Source organism: Pyxicephalus adspersus, chromosome 5, assembly GCF_032062135.1.
Source record: "Pyxicephalus adspersus chromosome 5, UCB_Pads_2.0, whole genome shotgun sequence".
Taxonomy (NCBI): domain Eukaryota; kingdom Metazoa; phylum Chordata; class Amphibia; order Anura; family Pyxicephalidae; genus Pyxicephalus; species Pyxicephalus adspersus.
The window spans coordinates 88,536,833-88,558,135 of record NC_092862.1 but is presented as its reverse complement, the minus strand read 5'-3'; the positions used below and the strand labels follow the sequence as shown (position 1 = coordinate 88,558,135).

General features: G+C 38.3%; 1 protein-coding gene across 1 annotated transcript in view; it reads right to left on the bottom strand.

Annotated features, from left to right (window-relative positions):
* LOC140331233 (maternal DNA replication licensing factor mcm6) overlaps positions 1-21,303 on the bottom strand; it is a 69,242-nt gene that overhangs the window by 25,107 nt on the left and 22,832 nt on the right. Inside the window, exons 7-11 of the mRNA XM_072412073.1 lie at positions 16,602-16,709; positions 13,458-13,613; positions 7,288-7,416; positions 4,862-5,023; positions 4,237-4,348 (exon numbers count right to left, since the gene is read on the bottom strand). Coding sequence (XP_072268174.1) covers positions 4,237-4,348; positions 4,862-5,023; positions 7,288-7,416; positions 13,458-13,613; positions 16,602-16,709 — 667 coding nt within the window. The remainder of the gene's footprint in view (positions 1-4,236; positions 4,349-4,861; positions 5,024-7,287; positions 7,417-13,457; positions 13,614-16,601; positions 16,710-21,303) is intronic.

Sequence of the window (21,303 nt, the reverse complement as noted above, 5' to 3'; positions counted from 1 at the left end):
ACCACCTTGTCTGTAGTACCTTGTCTAGTGGTACACGTCTCTGCGTTGTACTGGGAGCGGATGTGTGTGGGTGGGGCTGGTGTTTGGTGCTCTGCCCTTGCTTGGAGGTGGGTGTCTACATGGATGGGTAAAAAGGCAAATTTATGTAAGATGTATCAGTTTAAAAAGACTAGAGCACAACACTGACATTCCAATATTGGTTTGCTGTTCAGGATGATTGTATTTTTCTGGCACTTTGGTTCCCCCCTGACTCCATTACTACATTTCAACTAAGGTGTTTTGTTATGGTCACTTATCTATTTATTGCTTCCAGGACCTGTTCCAACTATAGAGGATTTTGGAAGTAGCAGACACATTTTTGGTGTGTCCTGCATGGTTACCACTTTTCAGGGTTGTTCCCTTCCCGTTGATTTTGCATACTACCTAGATCTACAGACAAAAAGTTATTCTAGTGTTAACATCTTATAGTAACAAAACAATTTGATCAATTATCCCAAGGCAAGCAATTTTTCAACAACACAAGTTCATTATTTTAATGAATTGAACACTTGGAGATACTCACAATTCTTGCTATTGGTTTCCCATATCACTGCATATTGCATATTACTGTTTTATTTAAGTACCATTATTAAATAATAAAGCTATGTTTTTATTCAATTATAGTTTTGAATAATGGGTGCCTTTCAAATAGCATTTCCTTTCCTTCTTTCCTAACGAAAGAATTCACTAATATTGTATTACACACTTCTGGGTGGCATGGACAATGCACTACACCCGGCTCTAGATGCCAGTTACCAATGCGGTCCACGTTCCGTCTCAGGGTCCACAACCTCCTGCTGCGGCTGCCGCCGGTCAGTACTCCTTTCACAAAAATTGTTTTACACACTTCTGACACCTACCAAAAAGGGCTAACTGGCGATAGCTGACCAGAGGCCACACACTGCTACTGCTCTTGATGACCCTGGCTCTGTCGCTGGTCGTCCATTCTTTTGCCTAATGTCACTGCGCTACTTGTCCAAAACTTTATGGGTGGCATTCCTAACACGTCATCCAGGTCTTGATACCAGCTAGCAATGCTGTCTCCTGCTGTTTTGACGGCAGAGACTGCTGCTAGTGGGTTGAGTTCACACGTAGCGCCACCCTTTCTCAATGTCCTAATGTTTATGCTGCCTTCTGTACGCTGTCCATCACGCAAAAATCCTATTTGCCTGCTGACACTTTACCTGCCATTTCCTGGAAAACCACAAGGTCTTTTTGAACTTTTGTATGTTTCCCTCGTTGCCACTGTTCTCCTACACATACCTAGCAAATTTGGTGGTTCTAACATGTATAGGGGCTTTGCTAATAATGTTTAAAATCGGCCCATTGACTTTACTGGAATTCGAAAAATCGGTTCGCCGAAATTTCGCGGACCCATCAAAAGTTTGAGGAAGTTTTCGTGAGACTGTCAGAGGCCTTCCCACTCATCCCTAGTGATGATCCCTAAGCCGAACAAAGATTCTCTGGATCCCAATAATTATAGACCAATATAACTTTTGAATGTCGATATAAAACTGTTGACAGAAGTTCTGGCAAACAGATTGAACAAGTTCTTGGGAGTGTTTGGGAGTTCTTGGAGTTCTTAGGATCAAGTAGGGTTTGACCCACACAGGCAGGCATCTGATAGCACAAGAAGGGTGATTAGTTTATTTCATCTTATTCAACAGAGGAGAACCCCTAGTGTGCTTTTGGCCTTGGATATACAAAAAGCCTTCAACTCTATTTCATGGGACTACTTGTTTTATATTTTGCCCAAATGGGGCTTTCAACCACATTTCATGGCCTTGATACATGCACTATATTTTGAGCCTCGGGCAAGGGTGAGATACTTATGGTATTCTCCTGAATTTTCTATTTGTCGAGGCACAAGACAGGGGTGTCCCTTGTTGGCCCTACTGTTCATTTTGGCCATTGAACCGCTGGTGCAAATAATTCGGGAAAACAAACTGAAGTTGGTAGCTCTTGAGTGGGAAATTTTGAAACAATGGAACTTACCCCTACAAGAAAGTTTTCACTTTACCTGGGCACCACATCACCTAGAGTATTTAGGCGTTAAGATTACCAAAAACCTATAAAACACTTCTAGGTTCTAACTACCCACCTTTTTTTGCACACTTAAAGCATTTAAGGAATAGATGGTTCTCTCATCCCACTTCCTGGGTAGGCAGATCAAATTTGGTCAAAATGACTATTACTGAAGGTATTGTACTATTTTAGGACTTTACTGGTCCGTGTACCAACCCACGTGTTAAAAACCCTCCAAAAGACCAATATTTTTCTTTATCTGGATTGGGAAAAAATCTAGAGTACCACAAAAAACATGTATGGACATAAAAGACAAGGCAGTTTAGGAGTTCTGAATGTACTAAAGTACTGCCAAACAGCTCAGATACCCCTATTTTTTCATTATATGCAAATGCTGCAGTCCCTAGATAGGTTCAATTAAAAGCAGATCTGATACACCCACAGTTGATATATGGTCATTACCATGGATACAAACTACAACCTAAGTCTACAGGTGTTAATCTCAAGCAGATTTTGAAGATCTGGGATGGAGTACGATACTCGGGAGATTTGATGTCCCCACATCTCCCTCTTCCACCCATCCAATGTAACCCTTTGTTTCCCCCTGGGTAGGAGTCACCAAAGGCCTTTGCATGGTGGTCAGCACATAATTATAACACTGTATATACCTCACTGGGTAGAAGGGGGATGACCTATTGGGAGGAGATACTGTACACTCTTTTCATGAAGTGCCAGGGAAGGAATTCTTCACGTTCATGCAACTTAGAAATTGGATTACATCATTAATCCAAGGTGTCAAACATATGACCACGCTGACCAATTTTGAACATATCTGTTTGCGGACGCCATTATGTCCCCAGCAAATCACGGTCCTATACTCTAAACTCAACCAGGTCAAAAGGACATCATTACAAACTTATAGGACCCAATAGGAACGAAACCTGGGTAGTGCAAAATCAGATCCAGAGTGGTTTAGCAACTGTACAAAAATGTCTAAATGCTCAACGAATATTCTTACGATGGAATCTGGTTTTAAAGTTATGATGAGTACCATGGTACCAACACAGATTAGGAAATATCAAACTCTGACCAATGTTTTAGAGGATGCCAAGAGATTGGTTTAGATCTACACATATGGTGGACGTGTCCATCTGTAATCCGATTTTGGGGTATATTCTTTTTTTTTTTTATTCAAAAAGCATGTGCCTAGGGACCCTTGGGTGGCCTTATTGCAGTTTAAACCCAGTACCCCTACTGATATCCAATTTAAACTATGCACTCACATCCTTCTCTCAGCTAAACAAACACTAGCTAGACATTGGAAAAAGCAAATCATTCCATACCATGAGGTGTTATCACGAATTAACAACATGTTTATAAATGAGAAGCTGTCAAACATTTTAAATGACACACAAGAGAAATTTCTATTGTTAGAGAACCATGGTAAGGTGGTTAAACAAACGTTGTATTGTAATCCGATTGTCATACATTGTATGACAATCGGATTACAATTGTAAGAATATACTCACCTGGTCCCCGCAGCTCCTCCAGACACGTCCTTGCTCTTCAGTCTTCTCCCGGCGAGTGCAGTGACGATCCCTGGGGTTTCCCGGTGACGTCGCTGCATGCGTCGGTGCGGGAGGTGGGGCGGGAAATACAAATCACTTTGTATTGAACTCAATACAAAAAAGCTGTATTGAGCGCAATACAAAGAAATCTTTATATAATATATAATTGTATAATATATATATTTTATAAGCTACTGTACAATTAAATTACATTATACACTTTTTTTTAAAGATTTTTTTTTTTTGTTTTATAAAAAAAATTTTTATTAATAAATTTATAAAATTTTGGACATATTTCGGTGAGTTATGCGGTAATTTGTAATTCGGTGAATTATAAGTAATTATTGAGTAATTCGGTGAATTATAGCCTACAATCTAAAATAAATTTCCATGCAAAAAAATTTAACACTTTTTGCATGGAAGTTTGGAAAGAATTAGAATACCCAAAAAAAAAAAAGAAGGGAGCTCCCTGAGGCCCATTTTCCATGAGCACAGATGAAAAGATGTTAGGGACCCAATTTCCTCAATAGTTAAACAATGGTTACTACTAAAACTGTAAAATCTTTTCAATTTTCAGTTGTATTTTTCCTCAGAATATGATTACCTTCCATGGGATTTTCATCTTCAGCTTGATCAAAGCTGACATCGGGTGTATCCACACGAATAATTGATTTGTTTAGCAATCTGAACGCTTCTTTTACATGTTTTGGTTGAACCTGGAATAATAAAATGAATGTCGACTAAAAATACAGAAATTCAAAGGAAATTATACTACCTTTTATAGTGGTAATTAGTGAAGTATTTTTTTTTTCTTTTTATAGTGCCACAATTGTGGGACTAAAGAATTTTCCCCACAGTACAATGCATGGGTCTTACTTGCAATTTGGTACTGATAATTTATAAAATACAGTACTATACACATTTATACAAAGATCATACCAGAAGCAGTATGGGGGAAATTATGACCCTACATATTTCTCAACCATTGCAATGGAACAGAATGTCAAAGACTGAGCATTTTTTATAACGTCTGGAAAATCTGCACTAATCTCAAATACAAATAAGGATTCCGTAATTATTTTTTTTGTCCTTAGGCATTACTGTGCTATTTTGTTGTGCTGTTTTATTATACCTTTCTATAACTTTTAGAAATACACAAGCATTAGAAAAAAACATTGGATTTTCTCTTACTCTAAAATTTAAAAATCATGTATGGGATTTATGCTTACTTCATCAGAGCAGTGCATACGAGCCATGCTCTCCGATAATCTTATCATACTCTCTAGTTGTCTGACTGTAATTCTCCATGCAGATTTTGCTACTCCACTTCCATCTCGCTGCCTTAGTCGACGGTACTGCTCAACAATAAATTCTTCTGCTTCTTTAGTAATCTAAAAAAATAAATTTTCTTTAAAAGAAAATGTAGACATTGTTCACCTAAAGCAGTCTGGGGTATAAAATGTTAATACTAAATATGATACCTGTATGGATTTTGACAGTAAAACCAAGTCTACAAAGACTTTTAAACGCTTATAAATTGCTCTTTTTACATTTAAATGCGCTTATGGGTTTTTATACAACCATTTTAGCCCCCCTAGCGGTAATGCAAAAAAAAATAACGCTTTTTGCATGGAAATTTGAACGCTAGTGACGTTAAAAGGCATTTTAACGCATACCTAAAAATGTTTATAAAAGCCCATTATGCTTTTATTGGTGTATGTAAGTTTGTAGACACCTGTAAACTCAATTTGCATGCATTTAAAAATACTTGTTTTGAAAACAAACACTCCTTCTGATTTCAATGACAGCATTTACAAGCAGTTAAAAATTTTAAAACCAGCAGGAGTTTTCTCTTTGAAGCTCAAAAACATGCCTCCTACAAATGCCCTGGGGTAGGCTGATCCATTGGATTGCATGGGAATTTCAAACATGGTCATTTAACCACCTGAGCGATAAGCCCGACCTTGGTAAGGGCTTCAAAAAGTTACAATTATCGATAAACCCGAACTTTTCTCACTGTATCAAAATACAGTGAGAAAAGTTCGGGTTTATCGATCACTTACCCGGTCCCACTGCGATCATCCATTGTCGTGTTCCAGGGTCGCCCTCCAGCGTCGGGTGTCCTCTCCGGGAAGAAGCTTCTCCCTCCGTGCGTGTACGTACTTCTCCCTCCGTGCGTGTACGTCGGCGCGTACGATGATGTCGGCGCGTGTGCGGGAAATTCAAACTGAAAAACTCATTCAAACACATTTTGTATTGGGTTGAATACAAACTCCTGTATCCAATCCAATAAAAAATAATAGAAAATATAGTTATGTGGTTTTGTCTATAGGTATGTGACGGACACTAGGGAAGTGTTTTAGAAAAATATATTACTATACAGTATACCGAATTATCGCATTTTCAGTATTTTTCATTTATTTATGTATTCTTGTTTAAGCTGATTTTTTTGTGTCTTTTATTTAATTTTTATAAAAGTAATTTTTTTTTTTTTACATGATTGTGTGTTTCAAACATTTTTTATTTATCTACTAGAACCCTGTTCGGACATATTTCTGTAAGTTACAGGTCTACAATTTAAAAAAAATTTCATGAAAAACTAACGCTTTTAGAACAGAAATCTAGACCTCAGTGTAACGCCCAGGTGGTTAAAGGCTTAGGTTAAACTATGGGGAAGCAGTCCATGTAGACTAAACCTAAGCACCAATACAATTAAAACAGTAAATTATGTTTATCTATTATAACAATGGTAACAATACCTAAGAATCAATGCACACAGGAAGAGTGTAGTTTTGTTGCAAGTAAAAGCTATAGATTGTAAATTATTTGTCAGGTATATGGAGCACAAAAAAGAGACACAAAAAAGTTACCTGATTTTTGGCAACTCAATCAGTTATTGGCGTCTTGTAAATTATGTTTAACTTTTTCTAAATACAACCATCCTCTGTGTGGATCTTTTAATGGCCTGTGCAATCTCCATACCTGAGCCAGCACTCTGGTGAGCAGGATGACAATGTCACCCTGTCAGTAAAGCAGAGTGTGTATGTTTGCCGTTACTTTTTAAACAGGTATGTAAAAGATATACACATAGCACCACCGACTAAAAAACACACACACACACACAACTACAAAGTGTTAAATATTTACTTTGTATTCAACATTTCTAGACACTTTTTTTTTAATTTATGGTCTGAACACCAATCTTCATTAGACCACCAAAAAACCGGTTGAAATGAGAGAAGATTAGGTCAGGACAGATTTTAAACTATTGCATTAAATAGAATTGGTCAGCAGGATTACAATAGCCAGTAGTAGTGGTGGTAGGAATCCTGGGTTAAAAATGGTCAGATAATTCTGTCATTCAGAAAAGTGTGTGGATGGTAAACATTATCCGGTCATCATGACTGTCTGATTTACATGACTAAGCTTTAATTTTTGAAGACTTGCCGCACATTTTCCCCTGGGAGGTGATGGTTATCTGGCTTCCTGTGCGCCTATAAATGCTGGAGTATGTTCCTGACACTCATTAGAAATAGAAGCCAGTTGTCCTAACAATTTAGAAGTCAAGAACAATTGAATGCAACTACTACTAACTATTATATATTCTGTATACATTAGCTCTCAGACACCATAGTCGGAAATTTAGTATACTTACTTTAGGTTGAAACTGGCGGGCAAACAGCAAATACCTTTGGATATCTTCAATTGAATAAACTCTTTCTATAGACTCCTCATTGCGTGCATGTAAATCAACTATTCTCCGTGCTATTGCATAGTCTGTCACCTGAAAAAAAATCAGTTTAAACACAGCAACATGATGCAAAAACATTTTTATCAAACTTGTATGAATTAAAAACATTAATACTGCTCGGAACATACAAAAAGAGGCGGAGACTGCCACTGGGTTGTAATGGAATCTAAAATCACTTGGGGAATCAGTGAAATGACATTTCCAGAATTATTGGCATTCAGCTTGAAATATTTCTGCTGGCAGCTAAATCTGTCAATAAAAATATTTTGGAACACACACACCCACAAGGATTTCTTGCACTATTAGGATTACCACGAGAGATCTGGGGGGGGGGGGGGGGGGGGGCATTTTTGCAAGAGTGGTTCAAAGGATTAAAATCACTATCTATGCTAAATTTAATTTTATTACAATATGAAATCGCCTATTCTGCTATCCCAAGGAGCCTTAAGACCCTCCAATCAGTCTTCACAGTGTCCCTGCACTGTTACTGTTTCCCCACTGTGTCCCAGTTCGGAACATTTAAGCTACGTACACACTTCCATTTATTATCGTTGGTAAACGAACGACGAACGATCCTGCACGATATCTTTGAACGATTGTATAGCACCGATCCTGTACGTACAGATAACGACACGATTGTTCAACAATATTGTACACACGATAGATGCGATCGTTTGAACGATACAGGAAGCGACGTGCACCAGAGGAAGTGAATAGTGTGTACGAACGATCGGGTCAAACGAACGACATTCACCACACTGTTCCTTTGTCCCTCTGTGCAATATGCCCTTCAAAGTGTTCTCAAGGAAGAAGAATGCAGCTCTTGCTTTGATATGTCTGCTTAGTGCTGAAGAGGAGAACGTTGAGAAGAAGCGGTGAATGTGGTCTAAGGATTGGTTGTTGGACCGAGACAACATTTCACATGAGAATCTGCTACGGGAACTGCGCCACTCATTCCCAGATGACTACAAGAATTATCTTCGTATGTCAGATGTCCGTTTCCAGCAATTACTTTCTGCAGTTAGACCTTTTCTACAGAAACAAGATACCTTCATGAGGAAGTCCATTACACCTGAGCAGAGGTTGATCGCCACACCGAGATACCTTGCCACTGGAAGATCTCTGCAGGACATGAAGTTCTCCACTGGGATCTCACCGCAAGCAATGGGTCATATCATCCCCGAGACATGTGCAGCAATTATCGACTGCTTGAAAGATGAGTACATGAAGGTAGGGGCCCTATACAATCATTAAAACAAAATGACACATTTGCTTCATAACCAAAAGATACATTTTATTTAACAAAGTGCATGTAACAAAGTGCCAATAAAAAAGTATAAATAACAATAAATAACCATAAAAACAAAACATAACTATTTTAACAATATTAACAACAATATAAAACCAATTAACATTTGTGACACACCCCCACTATAAATCAGTGAAATGGAGGCTTTCATTGCCAAAACTGTACTGATTTGGAGTACTGGAGGAAGGGTTGTGATGATACTCATATTGGTGGCGTGGAGTGTGTACAGGTCAAGGGTGAGGCTGCGGGTATGGATAGGGGTAGGAATAGGTAGGGTATTGTGGGTTTAGCACCTGCTTGTTCTGGGCTCATCTGCTGCAGTTTTGACACAATATAGAATCCAAAGCCATCCAAGTGATCCTCTTTTTCATTTAATATGGACATGGCTTTCTTGAAAGCTTCCTTTTTTTCCAGTTCCTGATGTTTTCTTTTCTGACCCCTTTTTTGGTTGGAACTTATCGGAGTGGATGTTGTGGCAGCAGGTGAGCTCTCTGCAGGTTCACTACAAGAGGAAGTCTGCAAGAAAAATAAATAGAACATATAAACAGAACATACTATTATGCATATAAAATCCTTCCTATGTTCTCCTTTCAGTTTCCTAATACACCAGAGGAATGGCTGGCCATCGCTTCAGAATTTCAAGATTTATGGAACTTCCCAAATTGTGGAGGAGCAATTGATGGGAAGCATGTAAGAATTACCCCACCAGCAGACAGTGGATCGTATTATTATAACTAAAAGAGGTTTTTCAGCATTGTGCTCATGGCAATAGTGAATGCCCGTTATGAATTTGTTTTAGTGGACATAGGAATAAATGGGCACATGTCTGATGGAGGGGTTCTGGATGGTACACCATTTCACAGGAAGCCGATGAACAAGCAACTGCACCTACCTAGAAACAGCCAAACTGTGGAGGGACTGAACTTTGTGTTTGTTGCAGATGAAGAATTTGCATTGCATGAAAACCTGTTAAAACCCTATCCTAAAAAAACTTGGACAAACAGAAAAAAAAATTTAATTACAAGTTATCTTATGCTAAGAGGGTGGTTGAGAATGCGTTCGGTATTCTAGCAAATCGCTTTCGAATATTCCATACTGCTATCAATCTCCGCATGGACAAAATTGACTTGGTAGTTTATGCTTGCGACATAATTTTCTACGCCGCAATAATTGCAGTGCATTATTTGGTCCTCTAATGGAGCAAGATTCTACTACAGCTGCACCGGGTGAAAGCAGTAACCAATTCACTGGTCTAGTGGATCTACAGGTTGCAGTACCTCAGAATGCTTCTGTGTTGGCTAAAGGAAACCGAAGCAAGTACTTGGAGTACTTCAACACTACTGGAGCAGTAGAATGGCAGGATCGCATGACATAGTCTGTACACCACAATGTTTGTAGGACTGCAATAAAAATCTGTACTATATGTTTTATACTTTACTATATGTAGCTGTGCCTGTGTTTTTATAAATTTAATAATAAAAATATTTTTAAATAACTTACCTGGTCTGGTGTCTTGAATATCTCAGGAGTCTCATTAAGGCTTTCCCAAGCATCCCTGTGTGTACCTTCCCCGGCATCCTTGTCCGCTTCTTCCAGGCTACACACCGATGGCCGACCTTCATCCTGATCTGCAGTGAATGTCAACAGATTAAAGTACCATAATTTAGGTACGTATATATCATCCCCTGCAGCACCTGACCGCTGTGAAGACTTTATTTTGTTCATTTCCTTTTTAAAAACGGTCCTCAGGTTTTGTATCTTTTGCTTCACATATTTTATGTAGGCGGCAGGATTCACGGTCTTGCAGAGCTTCACCATAGCGGTATACGCCTTCAGTTTCATGTGACGATTGGAATAATCCGCAGACTTTACCTTCCACAGACAGGGATGGGACCTTTATGCCTCAATGAACTCACGCATGAAGTCAGGATTATTAAATGCATCATAGGCCATGATCTGTGAAAAACATTAAAATAAAAAAAATATATAACAAAACTATAAAACATATAACTTATAAAAACATATAAAAATATGCAGCATCACCTACCTCAGTAATGTTGGTCGGTCGAATTGTCGGGCGAATATTCGTACGAACGAACGCACGTTCCGGACTTGGCACTTTGCACTTCTGATTTCACACAGCACTTTGCAAATCCAGCCACTTCCTGTTAAATGGTTTCCTGTCACGTGAGAGGATGTCTCTACAAAGAGCCTGCCCAGCCACCCGTGCCACACCTATGGCAAGAGAGGAGATGGAGGTGTTGGTAGATGTCCTGGAGAGGTGGGATTATGATATATGAATGCTTACCAACACTTCTTGCCATCTGTCCTGACATGCCTGGCTCAGGACCTTCTCGTTCTCCCTCTGAAACTTTAAGAGCAAACAAAAATAAAAAGTTAAATTACACACAATTATATGCAGCCTACCTCTCTAAAATTTTGGTACATACCTGGGTCAATTTCCACCACAGGTTCCACTACCTCCTCTGCAGGGGAAACCATAATCAACTCTGCATAAAAAAAAAAAAAAATCAAAAACATATTTGAACTATATTGAAAAATAATGTATTTTTAATATTTTTAAAAGAATACATTTTTTCTTACTAAATATATAACAATATCCTACCTTCCACCTCTTGCTGCTCCTCCGGACGCACCTGCTCCTCTACCTCCCGAGCACGGCGTCCTAATGCATAAAAACAAATACAGAACCAAAACCGGTCATTACAAAAATTTAAAAAGAACTTACAATAATAAAAAAACTACTATAATTTAAAAAAATATATACAAATAAATTAAAAATGGTTTCCCAAAATATTACATTACCTCAAAAGAATAATTTTCCAGAAATAAACTTCTAGAAACTGACAATTTATACTTACGTTTTTTGGCGATACGACGCCTTAACGAATCCAACACGTCCCTCTCTCGGTTTTTCAGATCGGACCACCTTTTCCTCAACTGGTCCTTGGATCAGTCCACACAAAATTTTTGGTGTAATCTCCTCTGCAATTTCTCTAAAATTTGATTTTTTTTTTCCTCGCATTCTGGGATTTGTAATGACCCCTCTATTAATAAGAAAAAATGTAAGCTTATGCAAAAATGTCTCATATCCATGTGTCGGCTTCACAATATATGTGTACTTAATATTCTTCTTTTTATTTCTACACAGATGTTGTTTCCCAAAACAAAGAATTTATGGACAAACTCGAGGCCATGGACCAGAAATGGAAGGCAGTGGCAAAGACCAGTGCGTGAAGCAAGGAGAGACCTGCATGCACTTAAAAAAATATTTTAGGAAATTTTATATTCTAATTTTTTTTTTTACTGTTATTTTCATATTTTTTTAGTAAAAATATTTATTAAAAAAAAATTTGTGTGTCACTTATTTATACTTGACTGGCAGGTAAGTTTTAAATCTGGAACAAGCAGGATGAAGTACGATTAGAATATATATATATATATATATATATATATATATATATATATATATATATATATATACACACACACACACATACATACATACATATTATATACACATATACATATACACACACACACATACATACATACACACAAAATACAGCCTGTATCGAACGTTCGTTCATCACGCATGCTCGGAACATGCACGATCACTGAACGACCGTACACACGATAGATGGTGAACGATGGTCGTCCAATCGGATCCGCCGGGCGTTCATTTCCAACGACTATCCTCATTCGTTGGTGTCGTTGGTCACTTTTTTTAAGAACGATTTTTGGTCAATCGGTCGTTCGTCCTTCGTTCGTCATTCATTTCCAACGATAATAATTGGACGTGTGTACGCAGCTTTAGGAGTTTCTGCATACAAGTCTTCCAAAGTCTGCCTTGTGTGTGACCCCACGCACTTTTTTGATTGGCTGAGCTGCCGCTTGTAAAATTCTGGGAACTGTAGTTTATGGGAACTTGCAGACAAGTACTGCAAGTTTCCGCAGCTTGGTAACCAAGGGTGCTGTGGTGACTCCAGGGTGCTGTGGGAGTGAGGGACAGAACAGTGGAGACTGAACACAACCTGAGGGTGAGTAATAAAAGTTTGTTGGGGGGTGGGTATTCTCCTGGAGAATATAGTTTCCAGCCACTTGATACAATACTTGAATAAAATGCAGTGCATACTGAAGGGGGTAGTTTAAAAACAGAATTGCAGCATTCTTCTAAGACTCCATAATGTCTCATGGTTAGTCTGTAAATTTTTTCTAGCCTTCATGGCATTTTGCTGAAGTCTAGTGGCAGCAAAAGCAAAAACTAAAGCAAAAATTAAAGCAAAACTAAGCCTCATAACTTACTTGATTATATAATATATACAGTATATTGTCATTTCTCCCAACATTGTAAAATACTAAAAAAGGCCATATATATTATCAGCTGCACTCAACGTGTGCCATGGCAAACAGTGGGTGTAGCTAAATCATGATTGATACCATATGTAGACCACTTGTTACTGCAGGCATGTGAGCTCTAAAGTTAAGCAAATTTTTTTTTTTTTTTTTTTTTTTTTTTTATTGTATTGTAGATGGGATAGCGCTTGTCCTTTTCTGCAATAAATTATCTGCCTGGCCACAATTTTTTACAAGCATATTTATTTATAACTGTTCACTTAACCATTTGCCTATAGTCCAGCTTTAAAAATAAAATATTCTATAGTTTTATTGATAATTATTAGATTTATAAACAAATACCTATGAAACAGTTGTTTGAGTCTTAAGATAAAAAAGATGAACCTACCTCATTACATTCATCCACTAGAATGAAAAACAGATCAAATCTGGACATAATAGGAGCTGAAAGATTTACATTATGCTTCAAAGATTTTGATCGCTCATATCTTCCACCAATGGGATTTGCAGCTGCCAAAATGGATGTGCGGGCATTTAAAGTGGCCTTGAGATTAATAAAAAAATAAAAGATGTTTAACCATTTCCAACATTACGCATTTTCTAAATGGAATTTAATAAGTGCACTATTCTAACTACAGAAATGACAAAAGTCCTTGAATGCAAATAAAACTTGACCAATTCACTTGTCATTGAAATCAGAGCAGTCCATTAAAGCATTGGTAATCACCAGCAATTAATTTTCCCATTTTCTCAATGTGTCAAATATATACCATTAAAAGATTTAGGTCATAACTGCTCAAAACATTGAAGAGGTGCAGTACAATTGCAAACGGCCAGAAAAAAAAAAATAAACTAATGTAATTACAACATATAAGTACCAGTGTTCTCCTCAGAAATGTTTTTTTAACCCGTTTGGGGGGAAACTGTAGCCGGGTGATAAAAAAAATGTGGTCAGGTCTAGACACAGCAAATTTAGGGCTCCTAGTTATTTATGCCATAGGTATCCAGTAACCCCTGCTATTGTATCAGTGTTCTACCTGCCCACTATACTTTGCTTCAACTTTTTATGCCTGGCTTGTTAGAATGTACAATTTTTTCCCATTTTTTTGTATTATACCCCCACAGTTCCAGTGCTGTGTATTTTAATCCAAGTCCCTTGAGTTCCATGTTTTATTAGTGTAATACCTTGTAGTGGTGTAATATTGTGATCAGTGTGGCTTAACAAAATAGGCTTAGTTCACATTGGCAGTAAAAAATGCCCCTCCTGAGTGACTATTTCTTGGCAACTGCTGGGCACCTGGGATTGGTAACCTGTGATAACTGCTGGGCACCTAGGACTTGTAACAGGCGGTAAATGCTAGGCTTTTTAGGCCTAGCATTTTTTCAACCAGCAGTGGTTCCTGGCGAGAGGTAAGTGAGGGGTAAACACAGCAAATGCAACCTTACTGCCAATGTGAATCCAGCCTAACTTCAGATGTCACCTCCTAGCTCTATACCTAGGTAACACAAAGAGCATCATGCATGTGATCACAGATGGGGGCAGGACAGCCATTGCCCTCCTCTCATCACTCATGTTCTGCAGCCTAACAACTCATTGCGTTCAATCCTTTAGATCTCCTAAATTGTTGGTTGTAATTACCTAAAAATAGTGTACACAGGGGACTCTCATAGCTACCTAACCAACATTTCTTTTTTTAATTTCAGGAATTTCAAAATATGGGGCTCATGAGTTTAAAAACTTGTGGAAATTGGTAGATTTAGGTTGCTGTTTTGTAAGAACCTAGGAGCCCAAAATTGAAAATGCAAATTAGGACCCCTGGGGCCACTTACATAGCAAGAAGCATTGGGGTGGGCCCCCTAAATATTTTAAAATATACCTACCTTTTACCAAACTATACCTGTAATACTATGCTGCCCTTTCTGCTTCTGTTCTTTGAATCCCAATTTATCTGGAATGGGGAGGTGCAGGAAACTGAAAATGTGGGGAACAGATTTATCAACCCCTAAAATTTCATTAGCATGCCATCATTAGAACCTAAAAACCTCTGCCCATCAAATTGTCAACTTCCCTGTGGTGCAAGTGGGGGACACTTGTGGCTAACAACCCCCAAACTTTCATCTCCATGGCATCAATACATAAGGTCTGCCCATCAAAACACCCTGCCCTGTTTCCCATGACTTACCCTACCAGTACCTAAACCCCAATTTCGTTTTGATGGGCAGAGTTTTTTTATGTTCTAATGATGCCATTGTGATAAATCTTTAGAGGGTGTTATCCACAGATGTTCCCCACACATTTTAAGTTTCTTACACCTCCCCATTCTAGAACAATTGGGTTTCCAGTGTTAGAAATGGGCAGTAATGTGTAACAGGGCAGTGCGTTTGCCATAGTAATGAAATTTTAGTGTGTGTGGGGGGTTAATTAAAATTGACCCCCCCCCCCCCGCACCTACATTTTCAGCTTTGTACACCCCACCATTCTAGGGAAATTAGGGAGAAAGAAGAGTTGCAGACGGAGTAACATAGTATAACAGTTATAAATTTGGGAGAAATAAAAATAAATTTAGGGGCCCTTCCCCAATGCGTATTTCTTTGTGAGTGGCCCCGGGGGTCCCCAATTTGCATTTTTGATTTAGGACTCCCAGGTGCACTTGCTTTTAATACTGCAACCCCAATGTTGTATTTTAACAAGATTTTACAATTCTGATCCCCATATCATGAAATTTGTGAAAGCTAGGGTGCTGAAATTGTGAACGGTGCTAACTATAAGTGTTCCCTGTGCACCCTGAAAATTACAAGTCATTATGACATACAGTTTAGGGGATATGGAGGTTTATACACAGCTGTAAGGCTGAGAAATGTGACATGCTGCATTTATACACACACTGCTCTGATGATGTCATTAAACACGCCCACTGGGCAGAGACATTGTTTACTGGTTGTTACTTTTTTTTTCCTCCAAAAGACTCTGCACAGCTATGAGAGGGGCAGGGACAGCCTGTCATCTCCTCAAAGCTGTGCTGTTTTCTCCTCACTACGCCCCGCTCTAATCAGCTATCTGCTCTTATCAGCGGACAACAGAGCGAGAAGAGCAGCCTCTCTGGTGTCCGTTCAGAGCTGCTGAAAATGTGCCGGGCGAAATAATCACATCAGGTGGGGGCGGCCCACCCCCCAAAAACGGGCTGGGGAGAACTATGAAGTACTAAGCCGAGCAAAAAAAAAAAAGGGTTCTTGGATTTAGATACACTTTAAGATGCATGCCAACATGCTGCAATTGAAGCCATATATAGTATAGCTTCCTGTTATAATGTTAATTTTTTTAAGCTAAGAGAGACCCTGCAACTAGATACTTCATTTAACGGTTTCTGGGTCAGACCTATAAATGGTTCTGAGATATAAATAAAATGATCTACTTGATACTATTATCAGAATTCTTCATGGGGGGGTGGGCGGCTTCTACACTACTCTACATAAAACATTTTGGATAAATTGTGAATTTTAATAACCTGTGGATATTGACACAATATCCTACCTTTACACCAGCTTTGGTGATTGATATAGTTTGTTGTTCCATTGCCTCATGAATGGCGACCTGATCTTTTAAATCCATCTTGTCAAATTCATCAATACAACAAACTCCCTTATTAAACACGAAAATGGCACAAATAAATTATTATGTAGAAGTAGTAAGATAATAAAAATAAATTAAATAAAGTGACTTTTTAGTGACTGCTGCATTTACACATGTATTCCATTTTACACAGTTTAAGAAAATTTCAAAACACATTAAAAACAATAGCCACGTAATTAGGCTATGAACTAGTATCAGTCTAGCTAGATGGCAGGCAAACACTGCACTAGTTCTAGACGAACACTTGCTAACAAATTTAGTAAAGTAGCAAATAAAGACATGTTTTATTTTGTTTTTTTGTTTTTTTTAACATGCAAGAAAAAAATTAGCGACAGAGCATTTCAGGGAGGTATTGAGGTTGAAAATGTTGCACTTGCTGCCTTCCCACTAAAGCTAACATAGTACACCACCACCCCCAAAAAAAAAAAAAAAGGTTACTTCTCCCGTATCATTTAATGCATTCAAGTACAATTAGGTAAACCAGTAGAATGAACATTCAAAAGTGTGAAAAATTGCAGTGGGTGCAAATACTATAATGGGAAAAGGGGATGACTGAATAACTTTCCAGCTGAACAACTTTCTTGGTGCAGGGCCAAATCAGTATTTTACGATTTCAACAAAGTCATGGTAAAAATACTTTTTGGCTCCCTTACAGAACAAGTTAATATATAGTAGGCAGACCGTACTTTGAAGATAACACTGCTCTAAATGAACTTCGTCTGAAGAGCCAGGTTGCTAATAGCGGTATAGATTATTGGTGGTTTAATATAACCAAATAAGCAAATTAATTGCCAGGAACTAAACAATTTTTTCTACTTTAACCCCCCGTTCTAATTCTGTCAGTTTTTTGATGCAAAAAGTGATCCTAATTTTTTTGCATAGAAATTTTTGTTTATATTGTGGGCCTGTAATTCTTAGGATTAACTCCCGGGTATGATAGTTATATTGATTTATTATATTATAATCATAAATTATAATAAAATACATAATTATATATAATTTTTAAAAATATTGAAATAGACAACAATGTAATCTTAAAATAAAATATAAAATTAAAAATGTACTTTTATTTCATGTTGTGTGGTGTTTATTTACTGTAAAAACCATTTCAAAAATTTCCCGCCCAGACACACCCCCCCAATACATCACCACTCGCATCACCCGGAAGATGACACATCCTCCCGGGTGATGCGAGTGGGGATGTCCCGCCCGCCTCACACAGACACTGCTGCTGCTCTGCATCTCCAGGGGAATGCAAAGCACAATGCAGACCTTCTGCATTATGCATCGCATCTTCCAGGAGATGCGAGCAGCAATAGCAAATTCCAGGGGTGGGGGTACGCTTCAAAAATACTAAATAAAAAGTCCCAAAGCCAGTGAAGAACCAGGAACATTCTGAACTGAAATTGAGATGGAAAAAAAAAAAAAAGTCAGAAAGAGCCCATCATGCGACGGGCTATTTTTGCAATTATGAAGTTTTCTCTGCAGCATTAAGCGCAAATAACCATTTACAGGTTTAGGTGTCAGGATTTTTTTTCAATGACACTTTATGGTTTATAGTAGAAATTGTAATTCGACTTTGAAAATGTTGACTCTGAGGACAAATTGAATCATATGCTGAGAATGTTTGGAGGGCCGGTGTCCCAAAGGAAATAATAAAAATGTTAGTTTATGATAAGGACACTATATTGCTGCTTATCAAGGATAGATTTTTTGCATTTTAAAATGGTCCTGGGTAGACTAACACCATCGAGCACAATATCCTCATTAGAAGGCATCAAATATGAGTCTCTGCTCTCTCTTGATGAATTTCTATACTCAGCTATATTCCAGTGTTCAGTGGACAACAGGGAATCTACTTTGCAGATATACATGACCTACCATGTAGAAGCAGCAGGGAATTTTAAGAGAAGATGTTCTATTCCTGGGACATTAAAGCCCCTATATAGCCACCTACAGTTAGGTGCATAAATATTTGGACAGAGACAACTTCTAATTTTGATTCTGTGCATTACCACAATTTTAAATTACACAATTCAGATGCAATTGAACTGCAGACTTTTAGCTTTAATTCAGTGGGTTGAAACCCTTTGTTGGCAATGACAGCCTGTAGTCTTGAACTCATTGACATCAGCAGATGCTGGGTTTCCTCCTTTTTAATGCTCTGCCAGGCATTTATTGCAGCGGCTTTCAGTTGCTGTTCATTTGTGGGCCTGTCTGAAGTTTTGTCTTCAACAAGTGAAATGTATACTCAATTGGGTTCAGATCAGGTGACTAAAGCTGCGTACACACTTCCAATTTTTATCGTTGGAAATGAACGACGAACGAACGACGAACGATCGATTGGTCAAAAATCGTTCGTAAAAAAAGTAACCAACGACGCCGACGAACGAGAATAGTCGCTGGAAATGAACGCTGTATGTTTTGGGTCATTGTCCATCTGTATTATAAAATGCCTCCCAATCAATTGGACTGCATTAAGCTAGATTTGAGCAGACAGTGTCTCTGAACACCTCATAATTCTTTCAGCTGCTTCTGCCCTGTGTCACATGACGGATAAACACTAGTGTCTCAGTGCCACTGGCAGCCACGCACGCCCAAGCCATCACACTGCCTCCGCCATGTTTTACAGATGATGTTGTGTGCTTTGGATCATGAGCTGTTCCATGCCTTCTCCAAACTTTTTTCTTGCCATCATTCTGGTAAAGGTGGATCTTGGTTTCATCCGTCCAAAGAATGTTTTCCAGAATTGTGCTGGCTTTTTTTTTAGATGTTCTTGAGCAAAGTCAAATGTAGCCTTTCTATTCTCGAGGCTTATGAGTGGCTTGCATCTAGCAGTGCACCCTTTGTATTTACTTTCATGCAGTCATCTCTATAAAGTAGAATTGTATATCGATACGCTTACTTCCAGTGTTGTTCACTTGGCTGTTATGAAGGGGTTTCTCTTCACGATGGAAATGATTCTGCGATCGTCCACCACTGTTGTCTTCCGTGGACGTCCAGGTCTTTTGGCGTTGCCGAGTTCACCAGTGCTTTGTTTCTTTCTCATAATGTATCAAACTGTAGATTTTGCCACTCCTAATATTGTAGCAATTTCTCAGATGGGTTTTTTCTGTTTTTGCAGCTTAAGGATGGCTTGTTTCACCTGCATGGAGAGCTCCTTTGACCGCATGTTGTCTGTTCACAGCAAAATCTTCCACATACAAGCACCCCCCCCCCCCAAATAACTCCAGGCCTTTTATCTGCCTAACTGATAATGACAAAGAAATTGCCCACACCATCCCATGAAATAGCCTTTGAGTCAATTGCCCAATTACTTTTGAGCCCCTGAAGTGATTATGTTAAAAAAAGGCTTTAGTTCCTCACATTGTTACGCAATCTTTTTGTTCAAACCACTGAATAAAAGCAGAATGTCTGCAGTTGAACTGCATCTGTGTTGTTTCATTTAAAATGAATTGTAGTAATGTACAGAACCAAAATTAGAAAAAAGTTGTCTCTGTCCAAATATTTATGGACCTAACTGTGAATAGGTTGGGGTCTTGGCATCCACGTGTGTGCATACTGCACATGTGCAGGATTTAAGGGATGTGCATTCCCAGGATTTAGGCATTTAGCAATTGCATTTATGTATTTAATAGAAATTTCAAGTATGTATACCTTGCATAAACAGTAATTTAAATTGCAGAACTCTTACCTAAACTCAGGCCAGTAAAATAAAAAAAATAAAAAAAAAAGGTCACTGTCAGTTTGTGGCATCAAGTACGAGTTCTGACTTCCGGCTTGGTAAGTTCGGGATGTCAGTACTGGTATGTAGGAAAATGTTTAAGAATAGTGTGTGTCAGCTTTCCCTGAGTAAGCCATTAAAGCGAAAGAAAAAAAAAAAAAAAAAAAAAACACACACACACTTACCTCCAGGCGCGCATCATCTTGGAATTCTGGGCGCCATCTTTTATCTTCCATCCTCTTATTGTGTCAATCGATCTCACACTGGCGCATTGTTGCACCCTTTTTTTATTGTATAGTAAACGGTTCCATCAAATCCCACCAGAAAGAGTAGGATGGTAACAACTGTAATTTTTTCTTGTGTAAAATTGCTTTATCTACTTTGAAATATTTGTATGACTAATACAATATATTTGTGTTTTTTTTGCCCTAATAAAAGCCTATTGTCCGCTCCTCTCTATTTCCATGAATATTTATAGGAGTTGGCTGTTACTGCGCATGTATGAGATCGGCATCTCTTTCCCTTAGGAGAAAAAAGGCCTCTTCTGCGCATGCCCGAAATCAGAGCCTGTGCAGAACGAGCAGCCAGAGCCTCCCAAGATGCATCCCAAGAGGCTCTGGGCCCTCAAAAGTCAACAACAACATTTTTACCTTACATAGAAGGGTTGTCTACCCCTCTATGTAAAGTAAAAATTTTGATCATCTTTTTTGCATTTAAAATTCATTGAAAAGAGCATTAACAGTAATAAAATGTGGCTGTTTTTTTTCATTCGAACAAAATGATGAACAAGAAAAAAAGACCCCTAAAATAATAAAAAAAAAAAAATTATATACACATATATATACACACACACACATATATACACACACACACACATTA